Genomic DNA, 16,830 nt, shown 5'->3' with positions numbered 1-16,830 from the left:
ATAAGCTTTTTTTGTCAGGTGCCACACATCCTGAATGTCTGGTAAAAAATAAATTATTCTAGGGCAAGAATTTATGCTTTTTGAGTAGCTTTTACTATCTTTTCCTTTCATTGTCTGCTCCAACAAAATCTAATTAGAATAAACCCTCATAAGAAAGGCAGCTTCATAAGACTTTAAATCCTTTAAATTCACCGACTTAATACATACTAAGATTTATTATTGAGGAACTGAAAGAAAAGTTCAAAATCACACTAAATTCCTATGAGTTTGAATGCCTTGTTGTGTCATCTTATTTTTTGGAAACAAACTTGGCTATATATCTCTAATAAACTTATTCTAATGAAGTCTATCATTTTGTGCCATATCATAGATGCTCCTCATGAAGACCCCTAGCGTGTCCTGTGGGTAGGCATGGCTGGGCATTGAAAGGTGTCAGTATGTTTTGATGTCTCTGTGAATTGCGAACTCTTGTTAGAGTAACAGGCTGCAGGTGGGCCACAGCAATGAAGCTGGTCTTTCAGGACACTCATTAATTTGAGACGCTGCTTCCTACAGCTGACCTACACACTTCCGACCATCCGTCAAACTCCCCATTCTCACTGTTTAAAGTGATGAGTTTGGGTTTGGACTCTGCATAAAAATACATTTTTGATGTGAATATTGACAAGCATTTTTTTTATATCTACACTGAGCTCTTGGACTTTCTCATTGTACTTTCATTGTTACTTACCAACTTACCATACTTACCTAGGAGGGGAGAAACCATGATGAAGAGGGTGGTTCACGCAGGGTGAGGTTCACCCAGGTTGAGTCTCTGGGGTGCTGACCCCTGTGAATTCCCTAAATGTGGGAATGTTGAGTGCATAAATTCTGGTAGTGGAGCATTTTTCCCTGGGTGCCGGAGCGATGGCTGCCCACTGCTTCGGGCATGTGTGCTCAATGCATGGATGGGTTAAATGCGGTGGTCAAATTATGAATAGAAACAACTATACAGAAGTATATTTAATATGGTTGTCTTGTCTTGTCTTGTCTAACACAATATGGTTTATGTAAGCACAGAGAAGCTACTAGAGCTGTAGTCAATCATGATTACAAACAGGAAGGTTAGATGCCTAGTCTTGGCATGTTAAAAGACATTTAGAAAACTTTTTTTGGGTGCATGTATATATTTTTTAATCCTGTATATAAAAATATGTTTTTTAGAAATCCCCCCAAAGAATAAAGATGCCCCAAATTCTTTTTTTTAATACAATATGAAGTTGCCACAAGTTTTTCTAAACCGCAAAAAGACTAATATTGTTATGAGGGGTCCATATAAACCTCTGAACACACCTAATACGACCTAATATATCTTTCTCATTCGGAAAAAAAAAGTTAACAGCAAAAGCAGATAGGAAGAGTTTTGATTTATACCTCTGAAACTGAAATGTCTCTTAATAAACATTCTCGTTGTGAAATGTTTGTTTTGAAGTGTAGTCACTTGCTGCACATCCAAATACTAAAAAACTGACCCCGGAAAGGTCATTTTCACAATACTTGTAGTCATACGCTATTAAAAGAATGTCCCCAAGTGAAATCTGCTTTCATGATCACATGCTGGCTGGAGAACGTTCTGTTTTCTATCTCAGTAGTTTACTGTCAGGTGGCGTGGACCTTCTCAGCTTCTCAGCTTTCTTTTCTATTTATCAAGTGACAAAGACCACAGTGGCTCATATATCACTGTTTTACAGTGTTTTTTTATATTTTCAGTAAGAATGAATAGAAGGATTACAATATATTATGCGTATTATTTGCTGCGTATTTATCTTCTTCTATCTTCTATCAATACTTAAAAATGTATATCTATTGTAGAAGCATATGAAATTCTATAGAGCTAATATATTTTTTCTTCCCAATAGTTTATTTAACAGAATGTCACAGGTGTAAATGAACCACAGTCCACTACAGTGCGCTTCCATTAGGAGCCCTAATACAATAATTATATTTATATGTAGGGTTTATTTTGACAGCCATTAGCACTAATACAATAATAGTCCTCATAAGAGAGGAATGTGCAGGAAGTAATGAAGGATGGGCCGAGAGCAGCTGTGGTTGGCTGGGGTCAGCGGCGCGGGATGACTTAGCCCCTGCCGTGGGTGTGTATGGAACCATTCCTGCGCCAGTCCAGAACAGAGGCCACTCACCTCTTCAGTCTTTGTTTGGCTGGCCGGCCACAGTATAGGCCCACCATTGTAAGCCCCCGGACCCTGGATGCTTTACCACTGTTTTCTTTGGGAAGCAGGAAATTGGATGACTGGCTACCTGCTACAACAACATCCTGCACTTGAGAAGCCGTCTTTTCACCCATACCCACCTATTATTTCCCACTCACACAGTCTCCAGACTTCTGGTGCGCCAGGCCCCCACGTGGGCTCGGGCGAATTCCACTCAGGGCCGGGATCAATTTGTGCGTCCGTACAGATGCTTCCGTCAAAACCTGGGTTTGAGGCCAGGTCTGGATTTGAAGCCAATTGCACTTATGAATTACCAACAATTGGAAGCTCAGGTAGACTGAGAGCCCTCAGGCAGGTGGTTATTATGCACAGGCACGGCCTAGCAGCAGGGAGAAATGCGTTATGTAAAATGAGTTCTGTATTCCTTCAAAATGCACTAGATTTTCAACCAGGCCAGAGCTAGTATACACAGATCAAGCATAACAATATGACACCTTGCTTGTTTTGTGTCTGTTCTCTGTCTCTTTATACTTTCTTGCCCTTCATTAACACACTGACATGATGGGTGGTGTGTTAGTGTGTGTTGTGCTGGCATAAGTGGATCAGACACAGCAGTGCTGCTGGAGTTTTTAAACACTGTGTCCAGTCACTGTCTTTAGTGCTTTATTAGTGGTCACAGAATGTTGTTGGTGGATAGTTCTCCGTGTTTAAAAACTCCAGCAGCACTGCTGTGTCTAAACCGCTAGTACCCCCAGCATAACACAGACTAGCACACCACCACCATGCCAGCCAGCAATGTGGTAGTCCTGCGAGATCCTGAGTGTTGAATAACAGGCTGAAAGGAGGATAATAAAGTGCTCCAACAATCATATAACAACTCAAAACTCCATATGTCACACCTGTAAATTCATCCCTAAAATCACAAAGACCCTGAAAAGTGTTTATACAGTATAGAGAGTGTTACACTGACTGTCCCGTGTCTGTCATCAATGATTTACGAAAGATTTACAAATCCAGCTTATTCATTCATCCAACTGTCTCTGAGCCCTGGCTCAAACACAGGCCTACATGAGGATGGATTAGATATTTCAAACGTCCTCTTCATTGCGAGAATCATGATTAAGTGTCGCAGCGTCTCACGAGAGCTTTAAATAACTTTAAATAATATACATTTTATTGAAATTTGTAGACAGTATTGTCATGCCAAGCAAACTTAATCGTGCACCAAAGGCCAAGAAATAGACAAGAAATAGTGTTCTTTTAAAGCCAAGAAGCTGTTTCTGGATGTCTGGATGTTTTTTTTTTTTTTTCAGATCATAATTCAATGTATGAGGTTTCGAAGAAATAATATGATAGTGTTCCCATTTTTTTCAAGCATTTATTCTTTTTTATGTGTGGTTTTCAATATGCAACATCTGTGTTTCATCGATTTCAGTCATATAAAAAAAGAGAAATAAAAATCAAAAACATTTGAATGACAGAAAAAAGTATATCCTAAGAACATCAACTTGACAGCACAACTTACAAAAAAACAGACATGTGACATTGAGCCTCTCTATTGCTTCAGCACCAGCAGAGAGATCCTGAGTGGGTCTTTTTTCGTATTTTGTTGGAACTACAACAGGTGGTTCTGACCAAGCTTCTGAAACCACCACTGTGGTGTATTAAGCCTGTCCAGCAAATGCATATGTGAGCAACGTTGTGACGTCATTACCATCGGTCAAAGCAGTTAATCTCGGATTTAAAGAGTTAATTATCTACATTCTTATCTACATCTGCATTATCTGATGTCACTTTTTGTCAATATTTAACCCATAAGAGCCCAGACTCAGTCCTGAATATTTGTTCAAAATAACTGAATCAGGTATTTACTGTTTTTTTTTCATACTGTGATACATTCACATATTTATTTTTATTTTTAACTTATATTTTATCATTGCATTCTAAAAATGGGGTTAGAACTGCTGATAAACTGTAATATATAACCTGTTATTAGAGTGTTTGAATGGATAAAGTAAAAAAAAAAACTTGTAAAAGAAGTTAGTTTTATCTTAAGCACTAACCCAGAACACCTACATTCTGTAAATGTAAATGAGGTCACATTATCACACTAACTGAAGGACAAAGAGCTGTAAGCAACTTTTCCACATCTTTTAAAGGGTTTGTGATGTCACACACGTCAGCATGGGCTCTTTTGGGTTAATCTGATTTTATGGACGAGCTGGGAATCCCGAAAAAAAAAAAAGTCCATAAAACTGCAGTTGGAATGTGTTAAGAGATTTATGGGAAACTTTGACATCATATTAATTGCACACTGTATCTGTGGCTTCACCATAACAGGTATCCCAGGAGGCACTTTGGTATGTGTGTGTGAATGTCTCTGTACATGGAGGTGGAGGTCAGGGTCATCTACTCTGAACTGGGAGAAGCTGCAGAATCCAGCTCATCTGCTTCCAGGTCATGAGGGGAAGCAGGCTGACCTCCTTTCACCCTCTTCCATTTCATGCGTCTGTTCTGGAACCACACCTTTACCTGTGGAAAATAGGCACAGTCAGTACACCAAACATAACCCCAGAGCTGATACTGGTTTTAATAGGCTGTTAAAACCAGTTAAAACCCTTAAAACTGTAAGATTATTATTTTCTACAGAATATTTTTCACATTTTAAAAATTACAAAACATCAAAGTTATATAGTTATTGTGTGTGGGTGCAGCAAATATACACTGACATGAGACAGGAACTAGTTTTGTGTCCTATGGCTTTTAACGTTTGTTTTATGTAAGCTAAAGAATGCTGTACTATGGTCCTGTGGATGTGATATTTGCTGGAGTTGACTAACTATTTGCATGGACAATTTAAGCCAGATGCTGCCAGTCACAATCATTACCTCCCATTGTCTGAACTGTTCACTGGGAACTTGGGAAAATGAATGTCCCATCCATCACCCCCCATCATCCATGAACATGCTGGCCAGGGCTTAACCTCACTCACAAGATATTACCTCACAACTTATACAGGCATGGGCATTTCCAAGCTTTTCCCCTAAGGTAATATTTTCTCTTTGATCAATTATAATTACATACTTCTATACCATGACGTTTGGCATCAGTGTATAGCCCTGTGTACCATCTTTAGTTCTAAAGTACAGTAGGGGATTTTGCGCTCAGCATTCAAGCAACTTGTGATTTAATTGTTTTGATGGCTAAACTCAGAGGAGCGCAAATCTGTGACCCTTGTGCATCCCTCTCAGCATTCCCCACGGAAACACAGGAGCGCAGACCATCTGTTCCCACACTATTTTTGAGTGTATGCCTTTTTCTCAATCTGTCTGCCACTCATTTGAGAGCGGGGAGCGGCGTTCGGCCAAGAAATGTAGGATGTATCGGAAAAAGTGGAGACAGAGTTGCAGAGGGATTTGAGAGGAACCCAGAGCAGTTTTGGGACCTACAGTCACTGATTTGTATGTGTGTTTGGGTGGGTGTGTGTGTATGTGTGTGTGTGGGCCTGGGAAAGCCATCCAGGACTAGACCAGTGTGGGTTTGTGTAAAAATAAGTGCCTACAAAGCTAAAGGTGAGGGTAAAGAGTAATATTGAGGATTTAGGGTGTATAGGTGTAGTTAATGTGATAAGCAGCCATAATCGTCTATACCCACTAGCAAGGTGTGAATTCTACAGGGTATAAAGGTAAACCAGTACATACATATTTTCCTTCCAGCCTTAAACATATTTCCCTTTAACCTTAATGTTACAGTGAGCCTGTTGAGGGTTATATACATTTCTGCTTATGATGTGCTGATCACAAACAGTTCACATAAACTAAACCTGAATTGTTAACCTTATTTGAACCTTATTTGAACGTTCTGTTCCACCTTAAAAGATGAAGATGTTAAATTCGGAGCACCTAAAAAAATGCATCTTCTGTCTGAAGCCAGTGTGTCACCACAGCATCTTTTGGAGGTGGAACGTTAAATTCAAACAACTTAACATCTTTATAAGAGAGATTTACTGAAGGCAATAAAGTGTATTTAAAAAACTAGATAGCGGCTTGTGCTACCTTAATAAAGGTGCAAGCAATGTGTACAATAATATCAGTGAGCAAGCAGACTAGAGGTAACACTTACTGTGAATGTAAGATCGTTTCCAGGCATATATACTGTGAATTTATAGTAATATTTAACATTATATATAATGTATATATATTGTATATATATATAGAAACCTTTTGATTATTGTCATCATTCTGAGCAAGAAACAAATTGCAAGTATATTTACTTTACTGTACAGACGTTTTGGAGCACCTGCTTATTCAATGTTTTTTTCTAAAATCAAAGAGTTTATCCTGCTTTTGTTGGAGTAACAGTTTCTAATGTCCATGAAAGTAGCACTTCTTCTCAGAGGTTTGGAGCACTGCCGTGAAGAGCATTAGTGAGGTCAAATTTGCATATACAGTATAGCCTTAGTTATAAACCAACTACACTGGTATCACTGAAGAAGATACAGACACCAAAAGTTTCTCTTAAGTCTGCTGTAAAGACAGTGAAAGTGCTTTGAAGGTACCTGTCTCTCAGTGAGGTCGAGGTTGACAGCAATCTCGTAGCGACGCAGGCGGGTTAAGTAGTTATGATGTGTAAACTCAGCCTCCAGCTCCCTCAACTGCTCCTTAGTGAAGGCCGTCCGCTCTTTCCTGGCCTTGCAGTTGGAATCAGCTTTAAAACCAGAGTCTTGGATATCTGAAAAAAACAGAAAGAGGAAGAAAGAGAGAGAAAAAGAAATATGTTAATCTTTTACTGATCAGACCTTAAACTGAGACCTTTATTGTTGAGTTTCAGATCTTCTTATACTGTGTAATATTATACAATTAAATGTAAAAATAATTACCATCCTGTGTTATTCAGTATACAGTACTGTGCGTGAGTTCACAATTAAAATCATAGAACTATTGTACATATGGTTATGTTTAGTATTTGTCCGAATAAACATAAAAGTAAACTGAATATTATTATTATTATTATGACTTATTTTTAGCAATTTATTATTACGCATATAATCAGTCACCTAAAACCAAAAGGACATTTTTATTTAATAAAAAAAATTAGTTTGTTTTCTAGCAGTTATGACATAACATTGTAATTTATATTTGTTAAAATTATTATTTAAATACTTTAAGTTTAAGTAACTGAGAGAATATAACTAATGCAACATATATTGTATAAAGCTGGTGTTCAAAGAAAAAAAAATCATATGTTCATCCATTTTTGTCCATTTTTAGATCAGTTCATAGTTTGAACCCTATAGATAGATGTATATATATATATATATATATATATATATATATATATATATATATATATATATATATATATATATATATATATATAGACAAAAAGAAAGGCTACAATATTATTTTGCAGATATATGCTATTTTATTGGACAGCATCAATATATGTAAAATTTCAATTAACATCCCCAAGCATTTGTTACAGTTCAACCCCTCACAAAAAGGTGAGCAGCGTTAAAAAGGGATCTTCGTGGCTGTTCTGGGTTTCATGCGTGTTGCGTTAAAAATGCTCCTTCTTTTACGACGCGGTTACTGGCAGTTGTGACCAGCACAGGCCACACACTTTCCACAAGCTGCAGGAAGATCAGAGAGGGCCTGGGACGGAGTTATAGTGTGTCAGGGTAAAGGGGCACCCCGAACAGGCCACAGAGGAGTCGCGTTAGGAAGGAATGCACCGGAACATTGTTAAATCTGCTATCAAAAGAACAAAGACTTGGATGGGTACAAGTGTGTGGGGATATGTGTGTGTGTGTGTGTGTGTGTGTGTGTGTGTGTGTGTGTGTGTGTGTGTGTGAGTGTGTGTGTGTGGGTGAATATGTGTGTGGGAAGTCTTCTTGGCCTTTGCACTGTTTGCCACTGTAATTCAACACAACCTGACATCCCACATTGGAGCAGAAACAGAAAATGGAGTTTGTTGTTCAGGGGACCAGTAGAGACTCTGTCTTTTATCAAGCTGTCTGAAAAATACTTTATACAGTGTGTAAGGCCATGGCAGGTGGAACTTTTTCCATTACAAAAAGAAGAAGGTCTAGGCCTAGATTGTTTTCACCATCCAGGACCTTATGAACTCAATTAAGTTCTGAATCATATATCAGCATCGGTAGCACCACCAAGAAGTGACGCAATAACTACAAAATGTCTATAATTTGTCAAACTGAGAATTCGTCTTTGCCGTTCGCCAGATCCTCAAGGCCAGACTGGGAAATGGACTGCAGTCATATGGCCAGATGTGAGCGAGGAGAGCCAGATGGGTTTGCTTGCAGCAGAGCAGAATGCTGTCTCGCACACTTGACAACTTGTGGCCCACGCTGCTTTAAGCTAGTCCCATTCGTTTCAGCGCATTTGTGGGTTTGTCTGTTTGACATTTGTGGTCATTTTAGACATTCAAATGGGATATTTGAGATGAATCAACTTATAATAATTGAGTTTAGTCGATTGCCATTGAAAACTTATCTTTCATTGGCGACTGGCAACATCTGTTTGCATACTGGACATGTCCTCCAGTCACTGACACTCACTGTCAGTGTGTAGTCATTCCCCACAGGCTACTTTCGATAAACCTGTAGATCACGACTAATGGTTAACTGTCTGTCCTGATGCCATGATGTAGGCTGTAACTGACTCTGTGTTAACTGTGTGCTATACCATTCACTCTATAACATTTCCCTTCTCTGTCTAATTTTCTATAAATATTTAAAATCTATAGTTTACATGAATGGAATTAAATAGAAGACTATCAAATATAAACAAATCAATGTTGCTTAAATGACTGTAAATCTTGAAGGAGACAAGCAATTGATATAACGTGTTAAAGTGTTTTTGAGTTTGAGTTGAATTAACTCACATTTTAAGTTAACCAAATTTAACTTATACGAAAAAACAATATAGATCAGCTAGTTCCATTCATTTCAGCACACTAGAAAGAATGGTGTGGCAGCAGGTTGGGGAGAAACACCTGGCAGAACGTGTGAGTGTGTGTGTGAGTGTGTGAGTGAGTGTGTACTGGTGTTTGTGTGTCCACCACCAAACAGTCGCCAATAAATTTCCCCAGCAAAAGCCTATAAACTTTAAGGGAGCAGCTCCTAACCTCAGCAGGGTGCCTGGAGGACATGCAGCATTTGGCGGCTCCTCCAAGGGTGCTAAATTTGTTGCTCCAAATGAAGCCACAATAAGTCTGCTATTTAAGTCCTGTTTATTGTCATCTGATTGTTCCAAAGCAACATAACACTGCTCAATGTGTTTTACAGGATTATTTTTAAACCTGTTATGCTTCATGGAATGAAGAAAAGACTCTTAAAAAATTAAGGTCTACAGTGGTTTCTTCGAGTAATGCAAGAAAGGAAGACCCACTCTTGGTTGGTTTATTAAAAATAATGAAAAAAAAGAGTGTATATACTTTTATATTTGCTTCATTTAAAGTAATTTTTTTATACTTACACCTCTCTCTTAGATCAACAGAAACTTTATTAAAGAACGAAAAATAGTCTTCTCTGGCATTGTTAAAAAACTATTTGATGCATTTTTAAGGAGGAAATTTAAATAAAAACATGTATTTACTGAACTGAATTACTTCAATCTCAGAATTTGGAGGCAAATAACAGCAATTACATGATTGTCTGAGGGCAATCTAATAGATTTTTGAATCTGTCAACATTTTGCCATTATCGACCATGATGATAGACCAATAGAAATGCTCATAATGGACTTTGGAATAAAACTGTTTGTCCTACATGACATACATTGAATGTTAAAGAAGCTTTATACGTTTTTGCTTTAATATAAACTTTTTGAACAGATTTGTACAAAATAGATATAAAAAGACTTAAAAAAGACTAAAAAAGGAACTTAAAACAGGCACATTGAAAGTGCTGTTAAATGAATACACTATGTAGGTGTGTGAGGAAACAGTACACACTGGATACACAAAAAACAGATAGATTAAGGTGCTATAAGAAGTTGTTATGACTGATGCTATATCAGATTTTTGGAATGGTTAGACTAGGCATGAGTATGTGAGAATGAGTTAAAAAAGTATTTAAGATTTTTACTGCATTGCATGAATCCAAAAGTGTTTCTATAAAATTATTTTATTTTAATAGAAAACATTTTCATAAACACCATTTACAGTTCTGTTCCTATTCAGTACCCATACCTAAAGTCACCTGAATTCTAATCTGCCATAAGGACCTGACTCTGGCAGGTTAAATGAGGATGAGCTCATTGGTTTTGACAGAAAATTAGTTTTTGGCAGCAAAATATCATATCTGTTAACAATTATGCACAATCAGCAGTGGTCTTGTTGTCAGACGAGGTGAAACCCCAGTGAAAACATAAACAGAGCTGGGAATGATTATCTTGTCATCACCTACCACTTTACACACTGCCTCATGCTAATTTCCTTGTAGATATTTCGGCGGAGACGCACTATCACCGAGCGTATATTGATGATCTATTATGTATGCAGTACATTTCACTTCTTTTAGCTGTGAATACATTTCGCAATGGCGTATTTCTCTCCAGCCGGTCGGAGAGTGTGTTCACTTAGGATTTGGTTACCTCTTAACGACAGGAAAATGTCAGTGGGTAAGAACGCAGGAGTGGAATCGCGGGGAAGTTATATCACAGACGTGGTCTGGCATGTTTCGAACGGCAGTGTGTGAGTGAGGGTTGCATTAAGGTAACTTAGGGAGAGAAATCATATATTTCTACTCCATATTAAGTCATAAGGTCTGGGTGGATTGGCGAGGGAGAGGACCAGATGATGATGGAGTTTGTCTAATCACTTCTGTAAGCCAATCACAATTGTCTGAGAGAGAGAAAGACTATTATCTTGCCTTTTTGGCCAATGAGTCGCAAAACCACTCAAATGCTATTTGGGAAATATATTTATCTTTGAAAAAGTTTCCTTTATTCCAGAAAGGTCAGCCTGTCTCAGTTTCCACTGAAAGCTGAAATTAATGCCTGCTCCAGATGTGCCACAAACATTGAGGTTCTCTTTCCCCTTTGCTCAGAATAGCATGAAATCGGAAGAATGCAAAAAAACCCCTGAGTTCTAGAGCTACGATACATAGAATTAAGCGTTTCTGTTATTAAGCGTAAACTCAAGATTCCCTGAAATATAGACTCCTATAGAACAAAGCACTGGATGAATACTGATTTCTGGTATTTTATTCTCTTTCCATTGGATGGTAGATTAGCACCAGACCTCTCTCTGTTAGATTCGCTTTACCAGGAAAACTTGCTCTGGATGTAGAGAACAAACCTTTACAAAGACTTTATTTTAACCCATAAAAGCCCAGACCAAGTTCTGAATGTTGATACAAAATTTAAAATTGAATCAATTTAATTAATTGAGCAGCTCTTTCATGTTTTCTTTTCTTATTGTGAAAAAGAGGACATGAGTTAATATACATATAATATAATATAATATATATAATATATATAATCCTGTAACAAATTCTTGTTTTTTGACATTTTGTTTGAGAAATTGTTTTAGAACTAGCTATGCACAATGTAAAACATTTTGGTTAAAGTGGTTGGAACAGACCTGTAGAAGCAAAATAAATAAATTTTTAAAAGGAGTAAATTTCACCCTAAGCACTAACCCAGCGCACCTACATTCTGTTAATGAGGAAATGAGGTCAGATGAAGAAACACACATTCACACACTGTCCTGTGATGCTCTTAACATGATCAATATACAGTATGTCACTTAGGGACTTCATGACCTAAACTGAAGGGCAAGGAAAGTGCTGTAAGGAACTTATCTAACACATCTTTTAATGGGTCTGTGAGATAATTGTCACTCTTTGGGCTCTTTGGATTAATTTAAAGAGTTTAAATACAGTTGTTTATCATTTTTACTCTACAAAACAGTGTCCATACGTGGGGGTCGTATCAATTTCATGAGCTCAGACTTTGTCAGAGTTGAAATGACTCACTGTCTCACTGAGTTTTATGAGATTAGTACAATTATCAGATCCATCTGTTGCTGTCGCTGCTATCTCTCGTTATCTTCAGGCGTGACTGTAACTGGTGCAGAAGTTCACCAGTAGGCTGAATATGGTATTGTATATTTTTGCATGACACAACCACAAAATGGATAGTATGAAACAATTGAATTCCCAGGAGGGGATGAGCTTTACCCAAGTGCCTGAGGGCTTTTAACAATAGCAGGAAACATACATATAAGATTAATGTGTTGTGGATCATCAGCCGTGTGCACGCCTGCTATCGCAGCAACATCATTACATTACATTACATTACATTGGTTTGTGCTGTAATCATCTTCCTGAATGGATCCAGGGTTTTCAGAGCACAAAGCTTCATGTGTTAATTATCCAGCCTGGGTCAGTGTTTACACTGGGGTAGGAGCAGTGTGCTGAGTGTTAAATCCAGCTGTGAGCTGGTGTTTGTTATTTCACATTGTGAGAAGGGCTCTTTTCTTCATTGCTTATGAAGGAACATTATGGTACAAGTGTAAACTAACATTTCTACATGATATTCTGTCTGATTATCTTGATTAAATAGTGGTGTTAGTAATGAGAATGTAATACTGAAATATTACAATTTACAAAAACAGATATTTATGAATACCTTAAAGATTTTTCTTTTTAAACTGCTTAGATTCTGTGTTTACACTCTTAAAATAAAGGTGATTTAAATGGTGCTTTGAGTGATGCTATATATAAACCACCCTGTCAGTGTGAAAAAAACTTTATATTGGTCAAAACAAACCAAAACAAATGAAAAAATGTATAAACTTTAACATCAAGGTTCTTTAGTTTCACACATATGTACATTACATTAATATTTTATTTCTTTACAGAACCAAAACTGAGAGTGAGAACTATTTAAATAAGTAGATTTATAGCCCTATATTTCTCTTGATTAGTTGATTTAATTATTCAATTTACTAAAGCTCAAAATATAGGTAATATATTCTGCTGGTTGATTAACAAGTTAATCAGAGTGATAGAATTATAAATACGATTTGCTTTGATTAGTTGATTTGGGGAGTCGTATTTAAAAAAGAAAATGTGTCATTTTCAGCTGGATAATAAACATACAGTTTAAAGAGTTTATTATAAGCCTTTGATATCTTACCTACAAGTGATATATTTTTTCTGTCCAATGAAAACATGTATCTATATTTGTTTTAGCTTAATACATCATTTGAATACAAATGCTGTCTTTGACATTGTATCATCATTTTAATGATGTATATAAAATTTACATGAACTTCAATTCACCATTCCACTTTTTTTTAGACAGTGACAGTATATGTATATGTAGGTATAAAAGTTTTAATAAGTGCATTTATATATTATTTAGCAAGTAATTTAACCAATAAACAGAGGTTTTGCACCATATACTGTACAGGTCTTTATAGGAATTAACTCTAGTCTGCATTTTTATAGGGTTTAAGGGGTTAAACACAGGTGAGAGCATTCCCTCCTCTTTAGACTCACCTGTAATTTCTCTTTTCCTCTTGCAGCTCTTTTTCTCCGTCTCGGCCGTGCCCATGCTCTGAGGGGAGTATTCCCCGTCCAGAGCCGCCGTCACAGTCCCGGGCAGCCTGTCCGCTCCTGCACTGTCCATGTCGGCTCCTCCGCCCACCGCCGCCTGGCACGGCTCCTGCCCTCTGACCCGCGGCTCGCAGGTGCTGAACTGCCACTCTGTCCGCTGGTAGGCCGCGCTGTGGGGGTCTGGGTACAGCCTGTCCTCTCTGGGGTAGACGTGCGGCGCCGGCACCAAACACGAGCCCGAGAAGTCTGTGTAGGCCAGGAAGTCGGGCTTCTGGTGCAGGGAGAAGGGGGCCTGCTGGTAGGGGCCCGCTGGTCCGGACGTCCCCACTGGTTGAGGGCCTCTCACGCAACCCCAGAGAGAGCTGCCGGGGTGAGAGCTCCTCATGCAGCTGCTGGCCGGCTGATCCATTCTGAAGAAAATGAGGTCTCAAACGTGCTCCTGCAGACACACACACACACGCTCTCACACTCACACTCACTCACACACACACACACACACTCTCACTTGCTAAAGCAAGAGTCTAAAGCGAAAGTCCCTCAGAGATGCAGCTGGAGCAGGTCTGCGCTGGAAAGGTCCAGTTCAGCATGTGGTTTTGCACACACACATCATCATGATCATTATCATCATCTTCTTCTGCTTCTTTTTCTTCTTCTTCCACCACCTCGAACAAATCAAATCGCACGCTAACTCTGGAGGCTTATATCCCGTCAGAGCTTCAGAGTTTAAGCTGCTTCGCCTAATACCAAGAAGTGTGAGGTCAAACACCTTCACCCAGTGATGGTGTTACACCACAGCCTCTCTGAAAGTCCCTGTGCGAGTGAGTGAGTGTGTGAGCGACTGTGTGTGTGTGATGGAGCCGTGGTCCACACTTTCACACCCTCTCATTCAAGCATTCAAGGTTTAGCCCACTTCAGATCCAGCCTCAGCTCTACAGGCTGCTTTCACAGTTTCTAAAGCAGTTCCTGTCAAGTGATCCCTCCTCCCTTTTAAATGCTTAGGTGGGAAAGAGTGGCAAGTTTATGGAGTGTAACGCGAGCCGGCGGAGGAGGAGCCCGGCAGGCCACATGTTGGTACCCTCCAACCCAGCCCTGCCTCATCTACTATTAATCATGGGGGGAATTTTATATCTACATCTAATGGGATTTCCAGGCGCAGGCTTTTAAAGGAACATTGTCTGTTAAATATAAAGCGAACACCCACATGCGGAAGAGGGCCAGCTTTTCCTTTCTGAGGACCAGCTTTTCCTCTTCATGCCTCCTCTGCGCTGCTGTGTAAAAGCACTTTTTGGCAGGGGCGCCTCCTCTCACACCTCTCGTACGCGGAAGCTTCAAGCAAGACCAATATACAAACAGGAAACCACAGAAATGTACTGGAATCATTTAAATAATTGATTTGAACAGTTTCAGGTTTTAATTACAATTAGTGAGTTGAAATGGATCAATCACAAAAATATTGAAAACAGATCTGTAACAAAAATGGTGTGTGCATTACACCCTTAAAAAAGAGTGTTCTTAAAAAGGTTTATTAGTATATGTTTTAATATTTGTTTATATGTGGAATCTGTCAGTTTGAATGGTGGAATGGTTCTTTGTATGGGTAAACAGGTCTCCACAATAATCGAGTACCTGCCATATACATTACGCTCAAGATTTTATTCATAAAAATATTTTCACTATTGTTACACATGAAAAAGCTTTTTATTTTTAGGACTATGTAGAACCATTTTTTATTGTTTACAATTTGCATTTTTAAACGAACTATATAACACTATATGGAATGTGTTGATTTAGCTTGCTCTATTGTTTTAAGTTGTTTTATTTAAAGGTGTTTTATATTATATACTGTCCTTATTGTCTATTATATAGAACACATTGTGTTTGTTTTATTGTTTTGTGTCTTGGTCTTATTTAGAACAGTTTTTGCTTGTTAAAGTGTTCATATCTTTTCCTTTAAATCTGTTTGGTACATTATATATAATCATATAATCACTGTTTGTTTATGTTGCCTTTCACATTGATTGTGGTACTATACAGAGCAGTATTTTATTTTATTTATTTTTTATTCTTAAAAGGTCGATTGTTACTATGTAGAACCATGTCTTTTCAATTAAATGTGTTTAATACTATATCAACCTTTTTTCTTTTGTTAAAGCAATTAAAGTGAATATTTGTATGTTTCAATGTTGAATATTTCTTATTCAAGTGTATTTTTGTACTAGATTAATTTTTTTGTTTTTTTATTGATACAGATATAAATATGGATATAGATAATTGTCATTTTCATTGCCAACTGTATTTAAGTGTATAGAACAATTTTTATTTGTTATATAGTTGTTTTTTATGTACTTTGGCACTATATATGTATAATGGCACTATATTTGTTTAATATGTGTTTTATTGTTTAATGTCATACTTTACATTTCTTTTGGTACTTTATATAACCACATTTTCTTGTTTTCTTGTTTAATTTTTGTTTTTTATACTGTATAGAACCAAATTAGTTTGAATCACTGTCCTTTTTTTTCCTTAATTGTGTTTTGGTACTTTATAGAACCCTATATGCTCGCTGTATTGATTCATTTGTTTCTTAAACATAATTTAAAGCGTTTATCAAAGTCAACATCTAATCGTTTTTTTAACCCTTTCATTTGCCAGTATTTTGCCACTGGTTTCACCTTTGTACGTGTATTTTTTATTCATGTGAATAAGCACTATCCTGTGATGTATTGGTGGATATCTGTGTTAACCTCTGATAATCACAGTGTATGAGTACAGTGAGTGAACAGTTCTTTGTTTGTGGTCAGACTGTTATTTCTGCACATAGTCTGGATCACTCAGTGGAATTCTTGGACTCCTGGTCTCTTCTTGCCTGTAACAGTCCAGGCTATTAGGGATTGTTTATGCTGGCTGCTTGCTGTTGTGCTGTTGTGGGTCTCCTCTGCTATTTGAACACATTTGAGGTTTGAATCGGGCTCTGTGTCCTCGGGCTGTGTTGAGAATGATGTAAAGCATATGTTTGTATTAGTATTT

General features: G+C 37.8%; 1 protein-coding gene across 1 annotated transcript; it reads right to left on the bottom strand.

Moving 5' to 3' along the window:
* Window positions 1-3,572: 3,572 nt before the first annotated feature.
* meox1 (mesenchyme homeobox 1) lies at window positions 3,573-14,827 on the bottom strand. The gene is made up of 3 exons (XM_007259139.4): window positions 13,744-14,827; window positions 6,772-6,944; window positions 3,573-4,745 (listed from the first exon to the last, which is right to left on the bottom strand). The coding sequence occupies exons 1-3, from the start codon at window positions 14,207-14,209 to the stop codon at window positions 4,623-4,625; spliced, it is 762 nt and encodes a 253-aa protein (XP_007259201.3). The 5' UTR covers window positions 14,210-14,827; the 3' UTR covers window positions 3,573-4,622.
* Window positions 14,828-16,830: the final 2,003 nt, after the last annotated feature.

The sequence above is a fragment of the Astyanax mexicanus genome, chromosome 15 (assembly GCF_023375975.1).
Source record: "Astyanax mexicanus isolate ESR-SI-001 chromosome 15, AstMex3_surface, whole genome shotgun sequence".
NCBI classification, from domain to species: Eukaryota; Metazoa; Chordata; class Actinopteri; order Characiformes; family Acestrorhamphidae; genus Astyanax; species Astyanax mexicanus.
This window is presented reverse-complemented; position numbering and strand designations above follow the sequence as displayed.